This window comes from Gopherus evgoodei, chromosome 2 (assembly GCF_007399415.2).
Source record: "Gopherus evgoodei ecotype Sinaloan lineage chromosome 2, rGopEvg1_v1.p, whole genome shotgun sequence".
NCBI lineage: Eukaryota > Metazoa > Chordata > Testudines > Testudinidae > Gopherus > Gopherus evgoodei.
Window position 1 is genome coordinate 293363583 of NC_044323.1, and position 25505 is coordinate 293389087.

The following is a 25505-nucleotide window of genomic DNA, read 5'->3' on the forward strand; positions in this document are numbered from 1 at the left end:
AGTTGATTGACAATACTTTGCAATTAAATACAGCAACTAATAAAGCTTGCACTGCTGGGCTTATTCCTGAATCTCTGGGGGTGGGTTTGTGGAAGCCGGGTAGCAGTTATTTTTCACGCTGGCTTGTAGCCAGGTGATTTTTTAAAGCCGTGCTTATTATATTAGAGGCAGGTAAACAGACTCAAATGTTTTCCTGAGACTGCTTTTCCCTAGAGGCTATCGCTGCACTTGTCCTAAGGATGCTGAGTGATCGCACACGGGATGGGAGATGGGCCCACTAGAATCTCTGGAGACTGAAGGACCAGCTTAAACCAGTGAGGGACTACAGCAGCAGCCTGCTGACCCAACTCGCTGGGGTGCATCAACAGCAAGGCTCTCATGAACGGGAGAGAACCCAGGGCCATAAATGCCAGACCCAGCTCGCACCCCAATCTCTGATCCAGCCAGTCAAAACAAGAGAACCTGATGGCGTAGGACACAGGGCCTGTGACAGGAAACAGACTCATCCAGGCCCACAGGTCTGGGCAGCTGGCCAAGCAGCAACAGCAGCAGATCAAAATTCTTTTGGTGTGCCCGGAATGATACCCTTAGCTCCTCTGATGAGCTTTCTGGCCCAGATCAGCTCCTCCAAAACGTGAAGGGGCCATCACACAGTCATCTGGCCTTTTAACCCCACAGATCTGGGTGTATGGCTTTCAAGGGGAATGAGCCACACAACTCCTGTTAATTTCAATGAAAGTCGTGTAGATGAATCCCCTGCTCGGCTTTGATTTACCCACCTGGGGTGGGAGTGGGGACACTTTACGGCAACAAGTGCTTCCGAATGTTCACTGCTGCAACTGGTGTTGGAAGCACGTTAGAAGTGCAGGGAATGGGGTTAACACAGAGCTGCCCGCTCTTAAGATTTGTTAGGACTAATATTAGATCAGATACATTAGTCACTAGAGTTAACCACTGCACCTGCAAAAAAAGGAGTCACTCCCAAAGGGGGCGGGGAGGGGATGGGGGGAGAAGATGTGATATAGCTTTAAGGAGTAAGCATGCCATATTCCTGACCTGCAGGTGTCACTGGGGAGCTACCATCCCGACAGTGGGTCTTTAACCCACATGACTGTGCCTACAGCAACTCTTTACAGATATACCCAGCATGCCCAGGGCTGATTTCATTCTAGCCTTGCCTAAAGGCAAGCAACCAGTCTGTAAAAAAGTTAAGCAGCAGTGGATGGTTGTCTGAGAGCAAGGACAAAGCAAGCAATGTCTGCCTGCCTCACTAACTACAGTATGCCAAGAAGCATTGTGGATGTCAGTCCAGTCTTCTTAAAGTCAGCCTAGGATAGCCAGACAGCAAAAATGAACAATCGGGATGAGGGTGGGGGGTAATAGAAGCCTATATAAGAAAAAGACCTAAAAATTGGGACTGTCCCTATAAAAATCGGGACATCTGGTCACCTTAAGTCAGCCCTCCATCCAGAAAATCGGCAGCAGAGCTTCCCTATAAGAGAAAAGGAACTGGCAGAGAAACAGTGAAGTGTCTTCATTCAAATTCCCTATCACTGCAGTTTCACAGGATCCCCGCTGCCAACAGGGTCTGCTGCATGCAAGGGACAAGATTTCAAGAGTGATGACTGATTTTGGGGGGGTCCATTTGAGACATATGAAGAGGTCTGGTTTTTGGAATGTCCCAAGAACCTGCCCTCTGGAAATCAGCCTCTATAAGGTGTCAGGTTGGGCACCAAGTAATTAAACACTAGTCACTTTGGGAAGAGCCAGGGTTATGAATGAATGAGGTTAACTTGCAGTACGTCCTCACTGAAATGGCAGAGAGCAGACAACCATCCACTGCTGCTTAAGGCTTGATGCAATTTCATCCCCAATACTGAAGAGATGCAAGCACAACTTTACGTGAAATTATCCTTCAGCAATTAGTTAGTTTCTCTTAGGACACCGGATAAGGGCTTATAACTGTGCTTATCGGAGCTGTTTCCTTTTGGATTGGTTCCCCTCTGCTTATCTGACACAGTGACTGCCACTTCTATCTCTGACATCAATTCCCAGAGCACATGCAGGTCAAATACAGATTAGTGGGAACTGTAAAATCGGAACCCACACCAGGGAGGGCAGGGAGAAAGCTTTACAAACATCCACATTAGCAGTCTTTGCAGGAACCACAAACAAAGTAGGGTCACAAGCGGAGATATCCCAGGCTGGAATTCCAGTCTCCAAACAAACTGCTTTCCAAAGCAAGGAGGTTGGATGCAAGGGTGGGGGGTTGTGAAGTGTTGCCACGTTATCTGATACCCCAAAATTTTGGAAAATCAAATACAGAAGCAGCTCTGAAAAGAGATCAGTTTCACTCAAGGGGTTTCAATTACAGCTGGCTATTCAAAGGGACAAAGCCAGTGTTGCTGGACGTGACTCAGGCTGACATAACCATGTGCTGTGAGAGAACAGAAAAGTCTTGGTCTTTAACAAAAGCCCCATTGGCCTGGATGTTTTCTGCATGGAACAAGGGATTTTAGGCACCTTACTGAAAGATATGCTCTTATCGGTCATATATGTTATTGGGCTCACTGGCATCACATAAGCAGGTATAACTGAGTTAGTCATGAGTCACTGTGCTCAACATTGTCCCATAACAAAGAAATAGAAACCCCTCCCACGACAGGAATCACCGGATGAGGTTCTATTGCCTGTGTTATGCAAGAGGGTCAAATGAGATGATCATAACAAAATCCATCAGTGACATGCTTGATTCACTCCAGCAAAGGAAGCGAGGCGGTCACATGTCTGGTATCTCCATATATTGACTAATGCTCAGAAACCTCAAGCGACATTCCAATTGGTACATGTTAACACGGACACCCAAGGCAGTATTTCTCTCTAGTTTGGTTTGGGATTTCACTCTGCCTGCGTACTGGGTTTGGAGAGGGTAACAGCAAAGAACTTGTTGAACTGGTTCTGGCAACTCCAAGGTCTAGCTCTGGTATAGACAAGCTCGAGGCGGGCAGGATGACAACACATTGGTAACTGCTCTCTTTCTCCTCCAGAAACGCAGCAGGTAGGGTGAGCTGAAGAGCCCAGAACATGGGTTTAGGGCTTAATTTTCTATTTAACAGTTGTTCACATGGGGTCTGTTCTTATTCGGAGTCACAGAGGCTTTGTCTACACTGGCAACTGAATGACAACACTTTTGTCTTTCAGAGGTGTTAACCCCCCCAATCCCGAAAGACACAAGTTTTGCTGCAACAAGTGCCAGTGCGAACAGCGCATTGTCGGAAGGAGCGCTCTCCTGCTGACAACACAAACCTCGTTCCTTGAGGGCGGAAGTTTTTTGTTAGCAGGAGAGCCGACAAACAGTGGCGACTCATTTCCTCATATGTAAAATGAGGATAATTCTTCCTTGCCATGTCTGTTTAGACCATAAGCTCTTTGGGAGAGGGACTGTCTCCTCTTAAGTGTGCGTGCAGTGCCAAGCACAACGGAACCCCGATTTCAGGTGGAACCTATCGGCCCTAGGGTAATATAAATAATAATTATTCACAATTGACTTTCCCTCAGCACCACCATTGGGTTCAGAGTTCCCTGCGCTCTCTTATGGCCTTCCGTGTATTCTGCAGATAAAGAAGGGGGAAAGGTATTGGATTTTTTCCCAAGAGTTACACAATTTCAGCTCAACTCATTAAGCAAGTAACCGACATACTCCGTGAAATATGTCAAATTCCTAAAATCTGATTAAGTCTAAAGAGAGCTGGGGTCTCTGTAAATCAACACGTGAGAGGCTGAGCATTGACTCGTTACCTAACCTCCTCTTAAAATAAGAGCACGCTGGGGTAGAGAAAATCCTTTTGACTCCCCTGCAAACATTTAGGGGTTTAACTCCCCCTCCACCAGCTCTCTCATTCCAAGCAAGAGGCTTTGGAGAAGTCACTGACCCTAAAATGAGGGAAGTGAAAATTCACCAAGTTCACATTAACTCCTTCCTTTCATATCACATCACAACCCCAATATGTAGTAAAGTATAGAAAAATACAAACCTATTGACTTCAGAGTCGTATTGTCTTATCTTAGTGTTTTCTATAAAGCCCATCACGGTATTTACTGAGTACTCGTAACCAATCAACAGTCCCCTTCGATATTTACTCCACTCTGCTCTGAAGCAAAGGATTAAGGGCTTGATCAAATGCCCACTGAAATCAAGTGGATACTAAAGTGGGCGTTGGATTGGGTCCCAAGCTGGATGTAATGATTACATTGAAAACTGATGTCTTAGCCCTGCTTTCCTAGGCAAAGGAGAGGTGATAATTTAGTAGCTGGGTCCCTGCTTTGCTCAGAATAATGCCACAGTGAGTGATGTGAGTTTCTCATCAAAGGGAGAAAAAAATATCAATTCAGTACAGTAGCAATTTGTATAAAAATTGCAGAGCAGCAAAGTTCCAACATTTCTCTGGTAAATCTGAGGCCACAAACAATAAGAAAAGTCTCCCAGTGCAGAAAACCTAGGAAAAGAAATAATATACAGCAATTATGGAAAGCTTAAGTCTCACCAGAAGTCCAGGTAAGTGAAACCAAGGTTACAAACAACCAGAATGCTGTCAAAGGGTAAGTTTCTTTTAATGTTCCTCTAGCATAGACAAAACCTAAGTGTTGATGCCTAGAGTCCTTCCCACCTGCTCAAATTTCCCATCATTGTTACCACCGTTGCATCCCGCGCTGCTCTGAGTAGTGGTTAAATCAGTGTCCAAGCTACACCAGCATTTTCCTGCATAGCACTAGGAGAAATCGCTAAGGAAAGTCAGGTGGGCCTGAGCTCAGGTGGCTAGCCTGAGCCACTGCGAGTGCCATAATGATACACTGCTATTTTTAGTGAACTAGCATGAATCTGCCTACCCGGGCTGGTCGGCACACTCCCGGCAGCAGTGTAGACACATCTTTGGCAAACAGTTGCTCCTTGAGTATAGCATGTTTGCATGTACGACCTCTCCTGTCCACTTGTGCCATGGTCCATTCCCCACCCCTCCACATGCTGAACCATTCATTTCTCACCTGGGAGTGCTCTCTTGCCCTGAAGCTGGAATTTTGGTTGGGATGGATTCAGACTCCACCTGAAAGAGATTTTATTACCTTGGGATCCAAGCAATGCACATTCTTTGAGACACAATAGCAGCTTGAAAAGAAGACCATTAGCGACAATGTTCCCAATACCAAAGATGCCAGCGCCACTCAGCTAAAGCCTGGGGCACAGAACCAAATATATTCCTCGCACCCTATAGCCAAGTTTACCCATTTTAACTCTCAGGCAGGCCAACATTTTCAATCAAAGGGACCTAAAAAGTCCATATTTAGGTGCCTACATAAATGACCTGACTTTCAAAAGGGCAGAGGCACCTGCAGTCTGTGGGAGTTTCTGCCTGGAACATAAATTGTTTTGGCTAATACACTCTTTGGAAATGCGTTGGATAATTTCCAGAACAAATACATGGAACTTACAATCCAACGTCAGAGGTGATGCAAAGAGTCAGAGTGACAGATGATGAAGAATGGATTGAGCTACATTCTAGGGCTACAGAAATACGACAATGTAGCAACCGAGTTATGGCACACGTACATCTTAAGAAGTCCTATTAAGAGCAGGTGAACTCTTCTTGTAGGCAACAGAGATGAAGCGAGCTTCTAGGAGGGATCTGGATGAGAGCAGGGCGATGGCCCGGAGAACAGGGTTGGGAGATTGAGCCGTGCTTTTGGTGAGAGCTTGGAAACAGATTATGAAAAGGGATGACACGGTCAACAAGGGAGCAAGGAGGCAGAGGTGGAGGAAGATGCAAAAAGAGATGGATAGATACATAAGCCAGGGCACGGCTACCTAGAGCCTTGAATACATGATGCTCAGCTTGAATGTGGCCCTAAATGTTTATCCCATGGGGGAAAATGAAGCTTTGTTGTATTTTCATATTCAACATTTCAACGAGAGAAATTGGTCTTTTGTTTGTCTCAAGCCGATTTCTGCACAACATACCACAACAAAACAAACCCCTCGGCACTGACATGCAGGCGATACCGTTGACACACTACCTGCCAAGGGTGAAGTCTTTAATTACAAAATTCAACTCGTCCACGTTTTTCTTTTAAGTCTTGAATAGACTGCCAAACTCACAGATGTTTCTGAACATGGTATTGCTTAGAAACAGCTCTGCTCATGGGCCATATTTTTAATCCTGCCTATTAGTTACGGATACCTGTAGGCATACAAGGTCGGTCATTCCCTATAAACCCACCAACTCTTGAATTCACACTCCTCTGTCTGTAATATCACAATCAGAGTCGGGTAAATTCAGGAGGAATAACAGCTGAGATCTCTGCTCTTTGGGGCAGGGACTATCTTTTAGTCCTGTGTTTGTACAGCAGCTAACACCCTGGGTTCCTGATCCAGAACTGGGTACCCAAGGCATTACAGTCATACAAATATTTGCAACTGGCACAGATCTGCATTGATACGATAACATTATCGGCGAATGAACTACCATGCTTCAGAGAATGTAGCCCAGCTCCTGGTGCCAACAGTGAGTCAGATGCATTGACTGAGGAGAGATCAGACATTTTGCCGGACCGTGGCAATCCTGCAAACAACACAACCTGAGGTTGCAATGAGGAAGGGAAGAAAAAGCAAAACCAGAAAGCTGGCAGTGCCACATGTCTCTGAAGCAACAGGCTGCGCTTCCGAGGCCCTACTGTGGGAAACACCCCCATTACGAACCAGACTCCAATCTACTCCATACAAAGCCCTTCTGACATCAGTAGGAATGGGCACAAGGCTCCCCCTGCACTGATCCAATGGCAGGATCAGAGCTGTCGATTGTCAGCTCCTCAGAAGCAGGGGCCTCATCCACCGTGTGCTCTGTACAACGTTGAGCAAGCTGACAACAAGCAGCAACTAACGCAATTCTGAGTGTACCTACTAATCCTCTCCGTATCCATCGTCATACCTGAGGAGGAGAAAAGAGGAGGGGAGGGGAGGTGACTTGGCAAGTGGCACTGTATAGATCAGATTATTATAACATTGCATTAGCATAGTATTTCCCTTCTTAAAAATAGAGACCAAGGCCTGGTCTGCAGTAGAAGATAAGGTTGGTTTAACTACGTCGGTCAGGGATGTGAAAAATCTACACCCCTGAGCAGCACCGTTAAGCCTACCTAAGGCCCCACGTAGACAGAATTCGTCCATTGACCTAGCTACCGCCTCTCAGGGAGGTGGCTTACCTGTGCTGATCGGAGAACCCCTCCCATCAGCACAGGTAGGGATAGCTCAGTGATTTGAGCGTTGGCCTGCTAAACCCAGGGTTGTGAGTTCAATCCTTGAGAGGGCCAGTTGGGGATTGGTCCTGCTTTGAGCAGGGGGTTGGACTAGATGATCTCCTGAGGTCCCTTCCAACCCTAATAATCTATGATCTAGGTAGCATCTACGTTGCAGTGCTTCGGCAGCTCAACTATGCCTCTGTAGCATGTTAAGGGGAGACAAGCCCCAAGTGATCACACTTTCAGATGAACACACTGTGTCCACTGGATGCAGAGACACAGGAAAGCTCTATCCGATTGGCTTCGGAACCCCGCACCGAACCAGATGTGCTGGGGCAATGGGGCAGTACTAGCAGAAGGGAGAGTGTGTTAGCGATGGTGATATAGCATTCAGAGCTGCCTGAGACAGAACTGGCAGGCTTTGTTTGCCCATTTGACTTTTGATAGTCTTACATCCTTACTAATGCGTGTGAAGAACAAAGAACAAAGACACTGGGTGTTGCATCTGCCCACAGCCAGATAGGGGTTATAACATAATGAGGAAAGATAAAGAATAGAGCTGAAGTGTTGCTGGACATGGTTGCAATTTGATAGGTGAATGTACAACTCCTCTCTCAAGACAAGGTCAAGCAACCAGTTGGGAGGGACAAGAGGGATGGGGTGGGGGGAAGAAGTATTAAAAAACACTAAAAGCCAAAGAAAAAAGGTGGCCTTGGCCAGTACACAACCTCACTCCCTCCCCCTCGTATGGGATACAAAAGAGGCGGGACCAAAGCCCCCAGCCTCAACACTCCAAAACGGAACATGACCATAAATTGTAAGGGATGGGACCCGGGACGTGCACGACAGGTCTAATTAGGCCCGATAAGGAGGAGGAGGTGGGAAAAAGGGGGACAGGGAAAATCTCTACTGGTGTACAGAGCTGTAGCTCTGCTTGCTTGATTAACCCCAACAGACATCGCATTGCCTGCGCTTTGGACTCTGGCCTTCTGCTTTCTGCCTGCATGACAAGAACCAAGAGAGGCCGAGGGGAAGCCCTCCCAGAGTGCTCTCCTTTCCAGCGCCTCACATCACTTCCTGGATTTTCCACACAGGTCTCCCTCGGACCGGTCTCCCTCGGACCAGGCTCCGCCTAACCCTGCCAAGCATCTACGATCTGCCAAGATCCCAGCGCGGGGCGATGTGACTCCATGCACTTCATTAACATGCTCATTCCACTGTGCATTGTGGACTTACTCTATATTTATATCAATGTACACACATCACACAGTACATCCTCCAGCTGCTGCCAGCTTTGCATTGTGAACATCACTCTTCTCCCCTGAATCTCATACTGCTGGTTTCCCTAGAGCAGCACTGAGAATCTGAGAAATGTATGGCAGAAAGAGGCATGGGATTCCCAAAGTCTTCAAGACATACCTGTCTGTGCTTGGCCTTCTCCTCCTCTGGAGCTTCAGACTTTTCTTCCAGCTTTTGGCTGGAGATTTCATTCTCAGCAGCCTCCTCTTGCTTTAGAGAGCTTCTTAGCAAAAACAGACAGAATGGCAGGAAAGCAGGTTTCACCAGCAGGCCATTTTGCATTTGAATAAATGAAGCAGAGAAATTGAAGCAGACCCATTTCTATTCTCCTAGGCAGCTCCCCAACTATCTCTCAGCTTTTCTGCTGATCTACCAGATTAAAGGTTAGGACCCTCTGGAGCCAGCATCCACCTCCCACTGCTAACCTGCAGATTCATCAGTAGAACAACCTCGTCTATAAGTCAAACAAAGAGACATTTTCAGAATCTGGCAGTGCTGATAAGCTGAGCCAATCGCTCCTTGACGCAAACAATGAGAGGGAAAGAGCTGGCGTCATCCCCAATGCTAGAGGGCTCAAATCCAGCTGAGAGCATGAGTAGAAATGAAGTGGTTTCCATCCTAGCCCCTTGTGGAAAAGTAATTCACACCTCAGAATCCACCATAAAATTCAGCACAACTTGCAGCCTTCTGCTCAAGAGAAAGCAACGAAAGAAACTGCAGGGTTGGAGAATGCTAGAGGTTCCAGCGGTTCTCTAGCTTCACTGCACTGCAACCCCCTTCTGACAACAAAACTTACTACATGATCCCAGGATGGGGGACCGAAGCCTGAGCTCACCTGCCCTGGCCAGGGAGGAAGGGCAAAACCAAAGCCCAAGCCCTGCCATCCCAGGGGCAGGGGGAAGCCAAAGCCCAAGCCCCACTGCTGCAGGCAGGGGGCCCCATAGCCAAAGCCCCAGGGCTTCAGCCCCAGACGGAGGGCCTGTAACCTGAGCCCCAACGCCCAGGGCTGAAGCCCTTGAGAGTCGGCTTCAGCCTCACATCCCAGCAAGTCTAACACCAGACCTGTTAACCCCAATAAAACGGGGTCGCAACCCACTTTGGGGTCCCAACCTCCAGTTTGAGAACTGCTGGGTTAGATCTTGGAACTGCAGTGGGTGGAGAGCATGTGACAAGGGCAAGAACTAATAAGCACTAAGGCAGCTTCAGAGCAAATCTAGTATTCTACTGGTCTGAATTCTCAATCTCCCACCCTCAGAGCAGATCAGGACAAGTTAATTAAATGAAAAAAGTTACCTGCTTATGACATTTTCTTGCAACGGCTTCTCCTTGGACCTCGGCTGTCTCCTCTTCTCTTTTAACGCAGGGGGCTACATGTTGGAACAAAGCAGCATGAACACAACTTGGTACAACACCCAGTTTAGAAGGGCAAAGTGTGTCCAGAGCTAAACGTTGCCCCTGTCCCACACAGAGATGCTGGGAAGAGGCAGAACAGAATGGTAATATTCTCCACCCAGACTACACAAGGCGTTCCAGCTCTTTAGCTCATCGAAGAGAAGGTTAAGGGGTGACATGTTCACAGTCTATAACACGGGTGGCCAATATGTGGCTCCGGAGCCACGTGCGGCTCTTCAGAAGTTAATATCCGGCTCCCTGTACAGGCACAAACTCTGGGGCTGGAGCTAGAGGTGCCAACTTTCCAATGTGCCGGGGGGTGCTCACTGCTCAAATCCTGGCTCTGCCCCAGGCCCTGCCCCCCACTCCACCCCTTCCCGCCCCCTCCCCTGAGTCTGCCGTGCCCTCACTCCTTCCCCTTCCCGCCCAGAGCCTCCTGCACACCACGAAAGAACTGACGGGAGGTGGGGGAGGGAAGGAGAGACGCTGATTAGCGGGGCTGCCAGTGGGCAGGAGGTGCTGGGAGTGGGGTGGGAGAGCTGATAGGGGGCTGCTGATGTATTACTGAAGCTCTTTGGCAATGTACATTGGTATATTCTGGCTCCTTCTCAGGCTGGCCACCCCTGCTCTATAAGGACCTGCATGGCAAACAGAAATGTGATAACAGAGGGCTCTTCAATCTGGCAGACAAAGGTAAAACAAGATCCAACGTCCAGAAGTCGAAGCTAAACAAATTCACACTAGAAATAAGGCACAAATTATTAACAGTGAGAGTAATTAACCACTGGAACAGCTTACCAAGGACTGTGGTGAATTCTCCATCACTGGCAATTTTTGAATTAAGATTTGCTGTGCTTCTAAAAGATCTGCTCACATTCAAATAGTAATTAATTCGGGGAAGTCCTATAGCTTGTGCTGTACAGGAGGTCAGACTAGCTGATCACCATGCTCCCTTCTGGCCTTAGAATTTATGAATGTGTACAAGGTGGCCACAACAGGCTGAAATAAGGGTAACGCTTGTGTGCTGAGGATCTCAAAGCCCTCTACGGAAAGCAAAACAATGCCTCAGCTCCAGCAGGGTTAAGGTTTATCCACATTTTACAGAGAGGGAAAGTGAGCCACAAATGGGTTAGGGCCCATTTTTCAGAGGTGTGGTGCATCCAAACCTCTCATTGAAGTCAACGGGAGCTGCCGGTACTCAGAACACCACGCTCCCTGTAACCCTCACGAAGTCACACTGCCGGGTTCAGAGGCAGATCCTATCCTCAACTGTCCCTGTTCTAACCAATAAGCTGCACTCCCTCCCATAGCTGGGAAGAAGGTGAGTTTTTGGAGTCCATTGTTTAATGCTCCCTACCATGTTCTAAGTCTGAAAAAAAACAAACAGATCTAAGGTAACTACAGAATCATAGACTCATAGACTATCAGGGTTGGAAGGAACCTTAGGAGGTATCTAGTCCAACCCCCTGCTCAAAGCAGGACCAACCCCAACTAAATCACCCCAGCCAGGGCTTTGTCAAGCCTGACCTTAAAAACCTCTAAGGAAGGAGATTCCACCGCCTCCCTAGGGAACCCATTCCAGTGCTTCACCACCCTCCTAGTGAAATAGTGTTTCCTAATATCCAACCTTGACCTCCCACACTGCAACTTGAGACCATTGCTCCTTGTTCTGTCAAACTATCTGGACTCCCAACCCTCACAGTGCCCCTATGGGGCACGACAGTGCTGTTACCCCCATATTACAGATGAGGAACTGAGGCACAGAGAGACTAAGTGACTTGCTTAAGTCTAACTACCACAAATATAGTTCGGGAGAAATCACCTTTCCTATAAAGACGAGTAAATAAAGAGCAGAAGGCAGCAGCCCAGCTGAAAAGCTGTAAGCGGTCACGATCTCAGGCTGCCCGTTTCTCTCAAAAAACAAAACATGCATCAGCTCTTGCTTGAAAGGCCAGTTTCCTCCTACCTGGTCCTTTCGCTGAGCTTCCTCCCACTGGCTGCTCAGAGCTTCTGCTCTTGGTTTCTTCTCCTTTTCTTGTCCCTTCTGCTCAGAGACATTCTTCCGTTTCCTTAGAAGAGGAAGAAAAATACTCCGTGTGATGGGGAAGGGACAAATCAAAGTAACCAGTTAGGTTTCAAGTATCAGAGGGGTAGCCGTGTTAGTCTGGATCTGTAAAAGCAGCAAAGAATCCTGTGGCACCTTATAGACTAACGGACGTTTTGGAGCATGAGCTTTCGTGGGTGAATACCCACTTCCTCAGATGCATGTAGTGGAAATTTCCAGGGGCAGGGATATATATATATATGTAGGCAAGCTAGAGATAATGAGGTAGTTCAATCAGGGAGGATGAGGCCCTGTTCTAGCAGCTGAGGTGTGAAAACCAAGGGAGGAGAAACTGGTTTTGTAATTGGCAAGCCATTCACAGTCTTTGTTTAATCTTGAGCTGATGGTGTCCAATTTGCAGATGAACTGAAGCTCAGCAGTTTCTCTTTGAAGTCTGGTCCTGAAGTTTTTTTGCTGCAGGATGGCCACTTTAAGGTCTGCTATAGTGTGGCCAGGGAGGTTGAAGTGTTCTCCTACAGGTTTTTGTATATTGCCATTCCTAATATCTGATTTGTGTCCATTTATCCTTTTCCGTAGCGACTGTCCAGTTTGGCCGATGTACATAGCAGAGGGGCATTGCTGGCATATGATAGCGTACATTACATTGGTGGAGGTGCAGGTGAATGAACCGGTGATGGTATGGCTTTGCCCACAGGCAACCTGCCAACCTGAAACATATTCTCACCAGCAACTGCACACTGCACCATAGTAACTCAGGAACCAATCCATGCAACAAACCTCGATGCCAGCTCTGCCCACATATCTACACCAGCGACACCATCACAGGACCTAACCAGATCAGCCACACCATCAGGATTCTTTGCTGCTTTTACAGTTAGGTTTCTTGTAGTTAAGGCAACAAGCTAGCTTCCTGACAAAGACCATAGGCACCTTTTCCCCATGTTATTCTCCTTCCTAACTTGTAGCGAGCTAGATACTTTCCCAGAAAATGAAATTAACCTATTTACTGCAACCAATGTGGATGGCTGCTGAATTCACCTGGGGCTATTTTCTACAGCATGCTGAAGATGACAATTGTTAGCAATGTCAAGTTCAACCTCACAGCATTACGTTTAATAGTAAAAACTGAAATAAAACCACAAGCTTCTTTTCCAAGCTATGCTAAGCTACAGGCCCCATCACCATATTAGCTGAATATCTCTCAGTCTTTAATCCTCACAAAACCCTTGGGATTCTGGACGGAATATTATCCCTGAAGCATCTGGCACTGGCCACGGTCAGGAGACAGGATTCTGGGCTGGATGGACCATTGGTTTGATCCAGTATGGCCGTTCTTACGTTCTATTTTAACAGATGGGTTACTGTGACACATACCTGCTAAAAATTGCAGGATAGCCAGAGCGGCATTGCTGGTGGGACAGACTAGTAGCTGAGTACGTACCTAGCGTCTTGGATGGTATTATAGCTGGGGCGGCTAGCTCCTCCCAACACCCACACCACGCTGCTATTTTTAGGACACTAGCTCGATCAAAGCTAGCATGCGTACGTCTACCTGAACTGGAAATTTTAGTTCCAGCTGTAATGGAGACACACTCTAAATCACTTCCCCAAGGTCACATGAAGAGTCTGTGTCATGGCAGGAAATTGAACCTTCTGAGTCCCAGGCTAATCCTGGAAGCACCAGACCATCCTGGTTGGACTAGATGACCTCCTGAGGTCCCTTCCAACCCTGATATTCTATGATCCTTCCGTGCTGGTGACCCTCTCAAGCTTCCATTCTACTTGTTGCTAGAAAGACTTCTACAAACTATATATTGTTGATCACAGCAAATGCACTTCACTGGCTGGTACGATATTAACAGTCTTATCCATATTACCTATATGAAGTAAAGGGTTTCTCTCATGCTAGTAGAACCTTTCAAATGGCAAGAAAACACTTTTTCCAGGAAACCCCTGTATTTGAGGAACAGTGTGCGATCACGGAAGTAAGGATCACCGCACAGATGCACATGGGGTAGCGTCAAGGTGGTACATTCAATTTTAACTTTTTGAGCATTTAAATTCTTAAGCAGAAGGTGACAATACCACAAGCTAGTGTATTTTACACTGGTGAAGCTGGAAACCACAGATTAATAATATTTAAATAAACATACAACACCATCAAAAAGGTTGAGAGGGCCAATGAGACACTGAATGGCCAATGTCCATAGCTCTAATACCCATCAATTCAATTCACACATTTGTCATGAAGTTACGGTACATTATTGCTGTCGCTGTAAACCACCTGCCTGTTACTGTCATTCTTAGTCTTCACTGATGAAGATGCTGCCTGGTCAGTTTGGTGATGATTCCCAACGTCCCTCTCCTCTGCCAACTCTTTGTTATCAATCATTGTGCAAATTCACATCTGCAAAGAAAAGGGCTGCACCAATCAAATGTATAAAGCAGAAGCATTGCTATTAATGAGAAGAGCTGGCTGCGTAAAGGTTGCAAAGACAACACCTGGGTGATCTTGCGTCACTGCATCTTTAAGTCAGGTACCACGCATGGGACGCAAGCTCAGTATTTAGTTCAACAAGGAATGCGGTGAAGCATCGCATGCACAATGCATTTTTAACCTCAAATACTGGACCAAGCAATAAAAGAAATAAACTCTGTGCACATCTAGAATATCATGGAGCAACACACAACACGGGTTCCTACAGAACAAAGCCTGCCAGTCAAATAGGACTGTTAACGTTTTTCTTATCAAGCTATAAAATTAGTGGATACAGAGAACAGATTAGACATGCTACTGGTATTTTAATTATTGATTTTTTTGTTATTATAGTAGCCCACAGAAGCCTGCCCCAGGTCTGGGGCCTTATTGTCCCAGGCACTGAGTTTCCAATCTACACAGGCAAGACAATGAAAGAGCGGTGGGGGAAACTGAGGCACAGAAAGGTGCTGTGACTTGCCCAAAGTCACATTAAAGATCCATAGTGGCGATGGGAATAGAACGCAGACAACAAAAAACAGGTGGAAAAAACTATTAATAATTTGTCTGGATAAATATCAGGGTTTATTTTGGTGGCTGGAAGAACAGGGGAAAAAAGTATTTCGTAGACTGAATTTCATTCATCAAAGCATTAATGTGGATTTCTGCAGTACTAAAACAGAACTCAAAACAGATCCCACCTCTGAGTTTAAGAAAACAATACATCTCTAATCCCCAAATAAGACTTTGCATTTGAATAAACAGATTGCTGTCCTAGACTTAGAATGATTAGCCTATAAATATTTACATTTAATAATTGGGCCACACCATTTGCAGCGCATACACTCAACTTCACGCTTTTCTCCTGTTTTTTAAAACGTTCAAACACTTCCTTGTGTTCCAAAACATATTCTGATACAGATTTTTGTTTTCTTTCCATTTTAGTGTGTCAGACCTTTAAACTGTTATCTGCTAAGAGCTTGAAATGTGTCCGTGTTGGGCATGAGATTGATCAGGATGTTCAGATGCACACACACTTCAGAGCTTGTGTGAGTGCCTGTTTCTCTATTGTGTGTATCCTCCACTAATACATAGCCTTACTTCAACAAGCAATTTTCGAAATACACAGGCTAATGTATTATTCTAATACATGTATCTCATGCAATGTGTTGTATTTTCCTAATAAAACAAGTTATTTTTTATATATCTGAATGACACAAAAGTAGGGTGAATATCAGAAAAAAAATAATACTTTTTGTAAAACTCAGGATTTTTAGTTATTTATTTTGAGGGGGAGGGGTAAAAATCAGTTTAAACTGAAAACGAAGAGGCTTACACATACCCTACCTGCAGCTCACAGCTCTTAGTGATGTCTGAGAACCCCCAGTCTCAGTGCTTCTATATCCTGGGAAAACTCCCAAAATCTGAGAATTTTTGAGTAAAATGTTTAATGAAAATTCCCAGTTTCCCAAGTTGAAACATTTTACTCACAAATTCCCAGATTTGGGAAAATTTCCCAGGATATAGAAGCACTGTAAAAAACTTTATCTGGGAACTTTTCACCAGATTTGGGAAATTTTTAGGTCTAACTTCGGAAAAGTTGGCATCATGCTATAGAAGCACTGCCCAGCGTTCATTGAAAACCAGGCCTTCAGGCCCATATCCTCAAAGGTATTTATTCCCTGCTGTAACTCCCATTGAAATCAAGGGGTAAATAATTCTCAGGCTCCTGGCCTTAGAGTCTAAAATAAAGTCCTAAAAATTGGAAGTAACTAAAATTATAGACAATTTTGAAAGTGTGCTCAAATTCACAAAAGAAATCTGTGCAGAGCTGGGAATAAAAACTAGATTCCCTCCCTCCCCCCAGTTCTGCCCCTTAATAAAATCAACTTTCCCACCTAAGCAGGAACATAGCAGGTTGCGGGGAGGGGCACAGTGGGCATTCAGGATTGATTATGCTTTTATTGCATTACTAACCCCAGATGCAGAATTAGCAGCATGTTCATTACAGCATTTTATCTATTACTGGACAACCAAGAAGTGATTGAAAACCAAACAGGGGCAGACAAATAAAACAAAGCACAGTGAGAAAACAGATCCCTCTAGAGAGGGAGAGACAGTTTGACAAACTCCATCTGCCCATGAAAGCCCTAAGAACTGTAGGCAGAAGAGGACCGAAAAAAATCAAGTCCATACTGGATGCAAAACCAAAGCGTGACTGGAATGACATTGAGTCACTTCCTTTCTCTGAGCAAAGTTAGCCCTTTCCTACAGAAACTTGACTCCTTCATCTAGAGAAACAAGTGGGAGGGAAAAAGAGGGGCTTGCAAATTTTTGGAGAAAATAAGACAATTCTTTCTGTTAAAAGCCTCATGCTATCCAAGCCCTTTCACTATATAATCTTAAATGCTACTAGATATTTGCGGGCGGAAACTCACCTGTTTGGGGTAGCACCCAGCTAAGTAACATTTGTTAAGAAGAGATTCCCTCATGAATAGCTTCCTTGCTTTCCTCTCTAGGGGAAGTGCCCCCTTGGAGGAGCTTGATTTAAAGACCCCACTCACCCCTGATTGGAAGATACTCAGCCCAAAGAGCATTCTGGGAAATGGAGTCTTAAAATCAAAGTTAAACCAGTGAGAAGAGGCTGTCTAAGCCTTGTGGGGAATTTTGGGAAAATTCACCTATATGAAAGGGATCTCCCTATATTAGCTTTACTAGTCCTGGGCTTACTAATGGATGGAGTAACTGTTATCACAGGTGGGGACATGTAAGTGCAATATTTGGTGAATGTTACTACATCTGTTTCTTGAGCTGTGGTTTTGATTTTTATCAATTTTGTAATAAGAGAAGGTTGTGTTTCTCTGTGAGGCTGGTGGTAACGTGCCTTCTTTATGACTAGACAGCCAAGAAATAAATCAGGTCTTAGGAATTTTCCAGGGCTATAGGCATTGCCTTTGGGGGTGTCACTGTTTGTTTTTTCTCAGAAGCTTGGCTACAACCTTAGTTAGTTGCTTCTAAAAATACACACACAGGGGGCCTGGGGTGGGAGGGTAGTCTACTTCTCCTTCCCTCATTTTTAAGGGTTCTGCTTTTAATGTGCATGACTTAATTAAAAGCTGTCCTAGAGAGAGTTCTCTTGTGCAAAACTCTGCAGGTCCCTGGTATCTTTTGCCCAAAGCTGTGAAACAAACCATTCTCCACAAACTCTTCTAATCTTTCTTAGTTCCCAGTCCTGCTTTTGCTTGTCTGTACTGGTCCCACTTCCTTTCCAGTGCCTTTTCAATAAATCAGTAAGGAGTATACTGGGAGCACATTCTACCCACATTTTGCAGCATGCCTCTACTGTACCTTCCAGAAAGTGAGTTAAAAGGAGCAGCTTTCTATGCACATACTTAACCAGCAGTTATTACTTCACAAACACTGCTTCTGAGTGTCCTTCCAGGTTTCATGCTGCTCCAGGGGGTGGAAGGTGGCCCCTGTAACACACATTCAGTAGAAGGAAGGTGGCCCCCAGAGAGAAGTGAGCATTGAACCTGGAAAGAAGGCAAGCTAGTATTTTTTTAGGGAAAGCAACACCAGACAACTGTCTGCTGTAAAAAAGTGGCAAGATCTCCAAGGGGGCAAACAGGCTCTGTGCTGCACTGCTCCTTGCAAGCGTCTAGTGCTTTGCAAACGTTTGCATAGGCAACCCTTTCTACCTCAGACGTCGCTTCTAGGAACAGTTAATCAACTGAACCCAGCTACCAATGGAGGCTGTGCAACTGCTGTCGGAGGGTAGGAATGTACTTTCAGCCCCTCGATCTTTCCTTTACCTGACAAGCCTGAGAGTGAGGTAGCAGTTTCCTCCCCCTGGCTTGAGGCAGATGGTGTGGCTCTCTGTTTCCCTGGGTCACCATCCACGCTTGTAACTGGCTGTAATTAGACACAACAAACTAGCCCAGCCGCTGCTAATCAGATGGCACCGCTCCAGCAGGAGGTCTGCTAAATAACCTGAGCTACTAGAAAACCTGGAGCTAAAATCCTAGAGTGACCTCAGCTGGCATGTCCCATGCCTAACATGACTTCCAATGAAGTAATGACAGAACAAGGAGCAAGGGTCTCAAGTTGCAGTGGGGGAGATCTAGGCTGGATATTAGGAAACACTATTTCACTAGGAGGGTGAAGCACTGGAATGGGTCACCTAGGGCGGTGGTGGAATCTCCTTCCTTAGAGGTTTTTAAGGTCAGGCTTGGCAAAGCCCTGGCTGGCTATGATTTAGTTGGGTTGGTCCTGCTTTGAGCAGGGGGTTGGACTAGATACCTCCTGAGGTCTCTCCCAACCCTAATCTTCTATGACTCGATTAAGTTAAGAGCAAGTCTGGTGGGAAGCAAAATTGGGCCCCCAGCTTGTAACTAGCGGGACTGGGACAGTGTGCGCCTAGATTTCTTCCTTGAAGGTGAAGCACAGTTTTCAGCTCTTGAACATTAAGAAATAGAGATGCTTCCTCCTGGACAACTTCCCTGGGGGAACTGTTTGATCCTGGTTGCTGCAGGCTTGCAAAATCTCACCCACAGCCTGAGTGACTGTTCTTGCTGGGTGAGTATAATAATCACTGAATCCACTCCCCTCACCCCTCCAGAACAGCAATCACCAGGGTAAAGGGCAAGCAAGGAGTCTTCCTGGGTCTTGGCTAGTAAACTTTCAGGCTTATTCTGCAAGTCAAAGTTATAGCAAGAAGCTGTAAAAACTAGTGTTCAGGGGCATCTCATACATTTGTTTTGTTCATCCACCTCCAGCTGCGTTTGCCTGGGCTCCCATCTAGATTAACCTAATCCTGTCGTCTGCCTGGTGACCCCATTGCTGGAGATCTTCAAGGCTAGTCAGGACACTCATGTATGATTAGGAATGACTTGGGGATAATGAATCAAATAAGACTAGATGAGTCACGAAAGATCCCTCCTAACCCAAACTGGATTTAGCCAGCGTAAGTCTTATCATAACATAACTCTACAGGCACTAGTCTGCCCTTCTATTATTGCCAGGGCTGCTGAAGGAATAGCAAGCAGCAGTGCTCTACTAATGACTAATATCTAGCTCCTTCCATAGATCTCAAACCACTTTACAAAGGAGATCAGTATCGGGCAAAAGAGCACTTGATATTCCTAGCTAGGGTGAGACCATCTCCAGGTAGCACACGGGCTGTTCACTGGTCCACTAGCCAGAACACCAAAGTTGGTTAATGAATCCAGATCTCTCAGTGCGGTTCAGAGAGTGTATGAAACACTAGTGAATGAAATAAAGCAAACAAGGCTGGAGCGTGCCCAGCAGTATCAGTGTTTGACTTAAGTGCTCTGGTTTGTAATGTTGGTGATAGTCTGAGTAGCATTAATCAAAATCAGTCTTAATAGAGTTTCCTACTCAGTATAAAATGAACCAGGAGTGTGTCTGCATTAAAGCACCCAGAATAGCTGGAGTTTCATGCAGGTATAGACAGGAAATTTAGGGATCCTTGTTCGTAGATGTACTCTGCCACAGCTACAGATATTGCAGAACATAGTGATACATAAATCCTGCACTTGCTCCTTAGACCCCTTCAGTAGATAGGCAGAAAGAGAACTGCCACCATCCCAAATACTTAAAGCAACTTTGTTCTTTCAGTCCAATGGCTCCATCTGGATAGTCATGCTGAGAGAGGACAGTGCAGGGTTTTCTTTGTAACACACTATATCAACTCTGCCTGGAAAAAACAGCAGCAGCCCCAGAACAGCCACAGGTTCCTGGAATTGTAAGAGATATAGGGAGAGCTGGGACTGGACATGTGATGCAAATAATAAATTAGGCATAAGCTTGCAGCTCAGGATGGGTTATTAAACCTGTGCCCCAAGAAGCTGTGGGATCTCTGGACCGTCACAGCAAAGAGCTAGGAAGCTCTGAATGGATCTGTGTGACCCAAGGAAAGTTACTTTTGAGCCCTTTGTGCCACACCCAACCCTGTCCTAAAACTAGGTTTTAAAAAAAACACCAGACTAAATAGCAAATCAGCTACTAGGTCTGAGTCAAGCTATTGATTTAATGTTAACGCAGGGCAGCTCTGCCTCTATCCTGTGTTATGATTGGATATCCCTCTCCACCTTTCTCCTAAATTCCGTGCTGCTGCTGAGCCAATTTGTGATTGTTAGGAGACCAAATAAGATGCACCTATTTTAAATGGGTTATGGTGACAGTGTGCTCAGTACTGTATGTCATGTGAGGTATGATCCTGGCCCTAAATGGCCTACAACAGAAAAAGATGACAAGAGGATGTACTGGAAAAGCAGAGGTGGGCAGAAGTTAGTGAATAGGCTTTTATTAACTTAATAGTACAAAAGTTTCATATTTAATGCAATAATTTGACCCTCATTATTAAATAAGTGTCTAAATTGGGCACTGTTCAAGCTGCATGAGCAGTACTTCTATATCCTGGGAAATTTCCCCAAACCTGGGAATCTGAGAGTAAAATGTTTCAACTTAGGAAATTGGGAATTTTTATTCAAACATTTTACTCACAAATTCCCAGGTTTGGGGAAATTTCCCAGGATATAGAAGGACTGTAAAAAACTTTATCTGGGAATTTTTCACCAGCTTTGGGAAATTTTTAGTGCTAGGTTGGGAAAAGTTGGCATCATGCTATAGAAGCACTGTGAATGAGGCAGAGCCCCCGGGGAAATATTATGTGATCATGTAATTAAAGGCTTAGGTGCTACAGCAGTGCAAATCTAGAGTTCATAATGAAGACTCAAGAGCCTGTTATGTTAGGTGCATTACTTTACACACAAGAAGGCCTTCCCTGTTCCCAAATGTGCTAAGACTGTGAACATGATTCTACAGGTGATTACAATACATTCTGGGAAAGAGATGAGGACAAGGTAACAATGAAACAATCCTATTTAGTATCATAAGCAGCAGCCTCAGTACTCTCACTGCCTGACAGATTCAGAGACAAGGTGGGTGAGGTAATACCTTTTATTGCTGGAGCACCATAGCATAGTTGCTTCCTATACTGACAGAAGAGGTGTTTCTGTTGATGTAGGATGGTGATACATTTCCTTGAGTGGCAATAGCTAGGTTGATGAAGGAATTTTTCCATCAATGTAGCTACGTCTAGCTGGCGGGGGTAGGAGGTTATATTAGCCTAACTTCAGCATTCAGGAGGGAAAATTGTTCACACCCATGGATGATGTAGCAAGGTCTATTTAACTTTTAAGTGTAGACCACTGCCCAAACTGTATGTATTAGAATACAGAGGGGGAAGTAGTTAGTGTTGCGCATGCAGCCTTAAGAATGGCATTTCCAGACTCTTGAGTGCTTTTCTACACAATTTCTATTCTCTCTACTGTGGCTTTTGATAGAGTTGCCTAGCACTTGCTTGTTTGAAAGAGAAACTGCTCTAAAAAGCCAGGGACTTTATGACAGAACAGGCCAACATAGGGGCAACACAAGAGGGACAGGTTTTGCTCCTACCTCGGTCCAAGGTGAACTGGATTTCTTGACTGAGGACATAAAACAGCACTTGGGTGCAGCTGCACTGCTGCAGAGCTTTAAGAAAGATGCCCTAAAGCAGGGGTGGACAGCCTGTGGCTCCGGAGCCACGTGCGGCTCTTCAAAAATTAATATCCGGCTCCTTGTATAGGCACTGACTCCAGGGCTGGAGCTACAGGTGCCAACTTTCCAATATGCCCAGGGGGTGCTCACTGCTCACCCCCTGGCTCTGCCACAGGCCCTATCCCCCCCGCAACCCCTTCCCACCCCCTTCTGTGAGCCTGCTATACCCTCACTCGTTCCCCATCCCCTCCAGAGCCTCCTGCACACCACAAAACAGCTGAGGCACTGGGTGGGAGACACTGTGGGAGGGGAAGCTGATGGGGGGCTACTGTTGTATTAATGTGACTCTTTGGCAATGTACATTGGTAAATTCTGACTCCTTCTGAGGCTCAGGTTGGCCACCCCTGCTCTAAATGGAGGGGAGAGAGCTCTCCCTTTAGAGTAATGAAGGGGCATCCCCAGGAGGCGGTAGCTATGCTGGCAGGAGCTCTCTTGCTGACTTAGCACACTCTACACCCACATTAAGGTTGACATAACTACTTTGCTTAAGAGTGTGGATTCACACACCTGAACAACACAGTTGTAGGGAAGTAATTTTGCACACCCTGCCCTTAGGCAGACGCACCACAAATGGCAGTGACAGTGGGGTGCAGGTAGTGCAGGCTCCCACTGGGGCAGGGCTGAGGTGAGGGTTCAGCTCAGCCAGCTGCAGGGAAGGGGCAGGGCAGTGCCCCAGAGACAAGAGATTTACATGCATTTTGCATTGCTAGTCCCCCCCCCTCCAGCAACGGACCAGAAGTTTGCGGGGGGGGAAGGGGCGGCAGGGGGGCTGCTCCAGATGGGGCGACACAAGGGGGAGGGGAGGGTTCTAAAGCCGCGTGCACTCCTCCCAGCGCGCGCCTCCAAACCAGGCTGTGCCTGGGAGGCCCCGCCCCCTGACGTCCTCGGCGTTCTAATTCCCACCGTTGCCAGGGGCGACAGGGTCTCCTCTCCCCGGGCACCATTTAGGCAGCTAGAAGGGCGGTGACACCACTGGCCCCGCCCTGTCCTTTCTTCCATTGGACACGGGTGCTTTCACTCGAAGACAACCCGCCATCCTATTGGCCGGAGCGGCCCCTGGCTCCCGCCCTTCCCTGGGGCTGACGGTTCGTGGCCGGTGTGGAAGCGGGAGGGTGGCGGCTGTCGTCCTGGGTGAGGGGAGCGCGGCCGCCTGCAGAGCCGCCCCCCGCCACCATGGTCCCCGCGGAGGGGAGCCCGGGCGGCCGAGGGGACGCGGCGGGAGACGGCGGCTTCCTCCTGCTGCGGGCCCCGGAGAGCGGCAGCGTCCGGAAGGTGCGTGAGGGGCGCGGGGCGAGGACTCGCGGAGAGCAGCGCCCGGGGCGGCTAGTGGGCATCTCTCCTCTCCTTTCCCCTCCCCCCCCCCGGTGCCAGCCTCCCCCGTGCCAGGCAGTGGGTGGGTGCGCTTTCCCCCCCCCGGTGCCAGGGCAGTGGGGGGGGTGGCGCTTTCCCCCCCCGGTGCCAGCCTCCCCCGTGCCAGGGCAGTGGGGGGGTGGCGCTTTTCCCCCCCCCGGTGCCAGCCTCCCCCCGGTGCCAGGGCAGTGGGGGGGTGGCGCTTTCCCCCCCCGGTGCCAGCCTCCCCCCCGGTGCCAGGGCAGTGGGGGGGTGGCGCTTCCCCCCCCGGGTGCCAGCCTCCCCCCGGTGCAGGGCAGTGGGGGGGTGGCGCTTTCCCCCCCCCCGGTGCCAGCCTCCCCCGTGCCAGGGCAGTGAGGGGGGTGGCGCCCCTCCCCCCGGTGCCAGCCTCCCCCCCGGTGCCAGGGCAGTGGGGGGGTGGCGCCTCTCCCCCCCGGTGCCAGCCTCCCCCGTGCCAGGGCAGTGAGGGGGTGGCGCCCCTCCCCCTCCGCGCGGCCAGCCCCCCCCCCCCGGTGCCAGGGCAGTGGGGGGGGGTGGCGCCCCTCCACCCCGGTGCCAGCCTCCCCCATGCCAGGGCAGTGGGGGGGGGGCTAGCACTCTTCTCCCATGCCGAGGTCCCCTGGTGCCCAAACCCCTTCCTCGTGCCAGGGCGATGCAGAGGGTGGGGGCTAGCCAGTGCATGTTGGTACTAGGTGATGGTTGCTGGTACGTTTCAGCTTGATTTTCTTTCCTGCAGGAAAGTTACTTTTCTCATCCCACTAAAGTATTCTGTGTGTTCTACCTCTCACTATGAACTGTTACTACAATGTGAGCAGCATGGCATTGCCTAGTGTTCTTGCTTATGTAGCTAAGGTTTCGTAGTAGGTGGGCATATGTGGTAGTTACCATGCTGGCAGTTTTACCGTATATGATTGTTTATTTGCCTGTTTAGTTTGTATGAATGTATCTGCTAGCTCTGACTGCTAATTAAACTAGTGATGCAACCAAAATTAATAACAGGAGGGAGGTAAAACTTCAAGGGGTGTTCTTAGAAGTTTTTAAAATGTTAGCATTGCTTGTATGAGGGTTTTTAATGTAGGTAGTGTGCTGGCAAATTGCTGCTACTACTCTTACATTCAGAGTATTGTAGAACACTAGTTGTAAAACCACCATAAGGTTGGTAAATAATGGCTTTCGAAACTGTGTGAAGTGTGCCAATTTCTGTGTGTTCTGAAGTTTATTTGCTAATTTGCTGTAAATATCATTGTAATCTGATGTATATCTACAGCTCTTCCTCAACCTAAATCTTCCATTTTGGTTCAGTAGATGTTTTGCCTTAGTAAGGGCTGCAGGTTTAAATCCACAGCCTCTTATAGGTAAAGATCAATAAAGAATCTTCAGTGAAGTATTAATTTTTAACCTTTCTGATGTAGTTTAAAGGGGACACAGTCAACTCTAAGTCACATTTGTCTCCGAATTTTCCTGTGGTATTGTAACTGCAGGTTGCTACGTATAACAAAGGATTAGTAAGGGGTGTGTGTGTGTGTGTGTGTTGTAGCTTACTTTATTTGTTTCATGGTTTCTCTTCTGCAAGGGAGTCTGTTTACTGTGTGCGTGGGGTCCTCTGACAGCAACAGGCAGGAGAGAAACATCTGAAGTAAGAAAACATGGTTGTAAAAAACCCACAAAACTGACCTGAGAACTCAGGAACACCTGTAATGACTTGACTTGACACTTCATATTAAAAAAAAAAATTAAAGTTGACGGTGTTTCTCTAAGAAGAATCAGTAAACGTAATGCATTCAGTGCTTAGAAAGAGAACTGTGTCGATGTGGTTGCTATGGCTTTACTGTTTTGTGGAGAATCACAGATACACAGTAACGGTTATCTTCTGTACAGGCTAACACTTCTGTCACCTGAGGCTCTGATGCATCTGTTTCCTACTTGGCACAGAAACTGGTCTATTGCCCTGACTTTTTGTGACATGCAGACTGCTCCATGTTTGCACCACCATGTCTCATTTTAGTGATTTCC

The 25505-nt window shown here is 47.0% G+C and overlaps 1 protein-coding gene across 1 annotated transcript in view; it reads right to left on the reverse strand.

Moving 5' to 3' along the window:
* Window positions 1–14438, reverse strand: part of TOP1MT (DNA topoisomerase I mitochondrial) — a 51067-nt gene extending 36629 nt beyond the window's left edge. Inside the window, exons 1-5 of the mRNA XM_030553912.1 lie at window positions 14335–14438; window positions 11948–12050; window positions 9883–9956; window positions 8710–8812; window positions 5044–5102 (exon numbers count right to left, since the gene is read on the reverse strand). Of these exons, the coding sequence (XP_030409772.1) occupies window positions 5044–5102; window positions 8710–8812; window positions 9883–9956; window positions 11948–12050; window positions 14335–14438 (443 nt within the window). The remainder of the gene's footprint in view (window positions 1–5043; window positions 5103–8709; window positions 8813–9882; window positions 9957–11947; window positions 12051–14334) is intronic.
* Between the last annotated feature and the right edge of the window lie 11067 nt (window positions 14439–25505).